General features: G+C 46.0%; 1 protein-coding gene across 1 annotated transcript; it reads right to left on the bottom strand.

Moving 5' to 3' along the window:
* Positions 1-2,839: 2,839 nt before the first annotated feature.
* On the bottom strand, positions 2,840-3,439 carry LOC127534474 (uncharacterized protein C14orf93-like). Its single transcript, XM_051949704.1, has 2 exons — positions 3,316-3,439; positions 2,840-3,172 (listed from the first exon to the last, which is right to left on the bottom strand). The coding sequence occupies exons 1-2, from the start codon at positions 3,373-3,375 to the stop codon at positions 2,840-2,842; spliced, it is 393 nt and encodes a 130-aa protein (XP_051805664.1). The 5' UTR covers positions 3,376-3,439.
* Positions 3,440-3,681: the final 242 nt, after the last annotated feature.

The following is a 3,681-nucleotide window of genomic DNA, read 5'->3' as shown; positions in this document are numbered from 1 at the left end:
CAGGGTGTCCCCTGCCTTCACCAGAGTCAGCTGGGATAGACTCCAGCACCCCCCATGACCCTAGTGAGGATAAAGCGGAGTATAAAGAATGGATGGATGGATGTTCTGAAATAGTTTCAGATTCAGTCCTCAGAATATGACATCAATCTGAAAAATTCAAAAATTTACATTTTTTAAACCATTATTGAAGTTGAACAATTCAAAGATTAAATTCAGATCTGGGAATATGATTTCAATCTGAGCTTGTAAAAAGAAGTTCTGCTGCTCTGTTCAGGTAGCCTAGCCACGCTAGACCCATGTTCTGAAGGCACAAGGGTCTAGGAACACTCGACAGGGGGGGAGGCGGGCTAAAAGGTTGTCTTTCAAATCCCTCTGCAGCAACTGGGTAGGTATACAACCAATCAGTGCAACGAATAGGCTGACGTAGTTCCTAGAGCACCGGATTGTGGCTAAGTCCCGTTAGCTTCCCAACCAGCGGAGCCAACTGGTATATTAAGGATTTGCCATATACCGTCTGCATAAGTCCAAATACGTCTTTCTTCTCAATGAAACACTTCAGTGCTGTCCTTTGTTTATCTTTCAAGTTGAATTTTAGCTTCAAATCTTTAAGGGCTGTGGCCAAAGCCGAGTTGAAAGATAACTGTTTATTGTGCGCAGGTTGTTTCTGTCAGAATCGTCGCGCCTCTGTCGTCACTTAGTTACGCCCGCCTTCTGACTCTACACTTCATGGTGATTGGTCCGGCCAGTTTTAGGAGAATCCAACCTCGAGCCTTATGGAGGGTAACTAGACCCACCCTGGCAGAGAATTAAATTTGTTGCCGTGGGTTGTCTCGCGCGGCTAGGCTACTGTTCAGGCTCAAAACTTCAAAAACAAAACAAATTAAACCTTGTCATTTTAAACTTCTCTGTCTTATTTCCAGCTGTCTCATCTTACCCGGTTTACTTCTGGCCTCTGATGGTTTTCTGTTTGCTGGTTTTGCTGTCGGCTGGTTTTCTGTTGGTCGTCTTCGTCTGGAGGAAAAGGAGGAACTCTGGAACCAACATCAGAGGAAAAACAGATGAAACGGTCATGGAGGTGAGTTTCTGTCATTTAGTTCTGACTCGTTTTTCTCCACTGTTTTATTCAATTTTCAATATAAAGTCAACAGAACAACATGAAGAAGGAGAAAGGCAGACATGTCTTCTGTGCAGGACAGCAGAAATGGTTGGAAAACATCCATCCATTCTCTATACACCGCTTTATCCTCACTAGGGTCGCGGGGGGTGCTGGAGTCTATCCCAGCTGACTCGGGCGAAGGCAGGGGACACCCTGGACAGGTCGCCAGTCTGTCACAGGGCTGATTGGAAAACAGAATAATTTAATCTCTTTTTTCTTCAATTTCTTCATCCTCTGCCTCGAGCTCCAGGTAGTGGCAGTTTATTCCTTCCCCTTCCCTTCATCTCTATCCTCAGGTGATGTGTGTGTGCATGAGCTGGCAGGCAGGTGCATCCAATCCAATCACTAGAGTTGGCGTGCGAGCAGGTGGGAGCAATCAAAACAGCCACCTCCACTCCTATAAAGGCAGACTCAGTTCACCACTCGATACCAGACCATCATGCAGCAACAGTCAGTCCAGGTTCTCTGTCTTGTTCCTCTGTCTCGGGTCCCTATTAGTCCTGCATCCTTGCCTTGTTGTCTGGACTCCCACCTGCTCGTGCTGACCCTGGACTCATTAGCTCAGTCCTCACCTGTTGGTTCCTCCATCTGCACCCTGGACCCTCTGCTGTCCTTGGTTTATCTGGATTCTCTGCAATACTGGACCAAAACGTCGGCCCGAGCACCTTTCTGTACCTTGAATCAGTAACGCCACACACCGCTATTCCCCTGTCATGGCCTTCTGTACCCCCCTCTTGGCTTTTGTCTGTGTTCAGCCCTCACTCCAGATACCTTACCGTCTTCACCTCCAACACCGATCAAAATGAACTCTGTTCCTGCGCAGTACCTCTTTCCCAGGTATTCAGCAAGGAAAAGGAACTCTCCTTGCCCCCACATCAGCCCTTCGACTGCACCATAAACCTGCTCCCCTGTGCTGAACGTCCCATGACCTGCTTGTACATCCTCTCCAAACTGGAAGAATGAAAACCTACATTCATGAATGCCTAGCTCCTGGTATCATCTGTTCATCCTCCTCCCCTGTCACTGCATGAAAAGCCAGATTATTGACCCTGTGAATTCAGAAAAACCTACCTAGTTCTCCACAGTCTTTGACTGTTCTCAGGGTGTGAACAACCACTCAGAACGGGCTGAGGACGCCCTAAAACGGAATCGATTTGTGGGGTGGGGGGGTGGGGAAAGGGGGGGAGTGACGTCGCACCTGGGGGCAAGGGGGGGAGTGAGACTTCGCACCTGGGGCATGGCAGAGGTGTGAAAACTAATTAGCATCCAGCCTTCCTGTCTAGCATGACTCAGGTCACTGATTGGATGAAACAAGACATGGCAACAGAAAAAAACTGTGTCATGATTGGTTGAAAGATCTGTTGCTATTGGTCAACCCCTGGGCCATGAATCCCCCCTCCACCTCACCCCCCCACTTCCTCAGCCCCCACACACAATAATACTTATTAATATTTTAATAAGGCATTAATAAATATGGGCATACTTGTCCTTGTTAACCAATGGGCTAAAAAATGACATTTTGAGACATGTTGGAAAAACAGGCGCATTATTGAACAAAATCAAATCAAAATAAGCTGTTCTTTTAAAAAATGTTTTTAAAAAAAATTAAAAGGAAAAAATGAAATAAAAAAGTGCAAAGTTTCAAAAAAAATATACATTTCAAAACAAAAACATTGTTGAATGTCACTCCGGGCTGGTCGCAGGCATCAGCTCTGGAATTAAATGGTTCCTGGCTGCTGCCCTGTCGTATTTCAATGGCTTCAGTCTTTCAGACGGCTGTCCATTGTAAAAACGTCTGTGACGAAGAGCTGTGTACCTTCCATCAGCTTCCAGCCTGGCCTGTAGGGCAGCACACAAGTTGGAAAGCTCCTGGCTGCAGAAGGATGGAGGCCACACAATCCATCCATGTACGCCATCTACACTGCCGTCCTCCTCATCCGACATCATGTCTGCTGTGATGCCATTCCAGAACTCCTCTTCGTCTGGAGCAAGGACCGTCTTCCTGGCATCCAGCAGCTGTGAACACAATCAGTACAAGAAATCAATACATTTACTAATGTAACAGAAAAATAATATCAAAGATCAGACCACATTTTATATAAAACACACACTCCCATGAATGAAACTGTAATCAAATGAATCAAAGTAATATCTCTTACTCTCTTTCTTCTCTGCCGACTCTGGGCAGATGACTTAATCGCCTCCGCCTGATCCGCCATGTCGGGTTGACTATAGCGGAAATTCCTGCGCAGAGTAATGGGTTTTATAAGCAGCTGGAAAAGAGTAAAAGAAGCCGTTATTAGCTTGGAGAAGATGGAGAACGACATATCACTGCTTAACGTTACTAATTCAGAAAATTGTACCAAAACTCAATAAAAAATATTCTACAAATGGGATATATCCTTACCACAATTTTAAGACTGTGCTCTCCTCTTTTCCGCTGAATTTCCTCGCCGCCCTCGCGCTGGAGAAAGTATTTATTTGAGCTTCCATGGCGGACATCCTCTCCTGCAGCTCAGACACCG

The sequence above is a fragment of the Acanthochromis polyacanthus genome, chromosome 6 (assembly GCF_021347895.1).
Source record: "Acanthochromis polyacanthus isolate Apoly-LR-REF ecotype Palm Island chromosome 6, KAUST_Apoly_ChrSc, whole genome shotgun sequence".
NCBI classification, from domain to species: domain Eukaryota; kingdom Metazoa; phylum Chordata; class Actinopteri; family Pomacentridae; genus Acanthochromis; species Acanthochromis polyacanthus.
The sequence above is the reverse complement of the archived record's forward strand: the minus strand, read 5'-3'. Positions and strand labels throughout refer to the sequence as shown.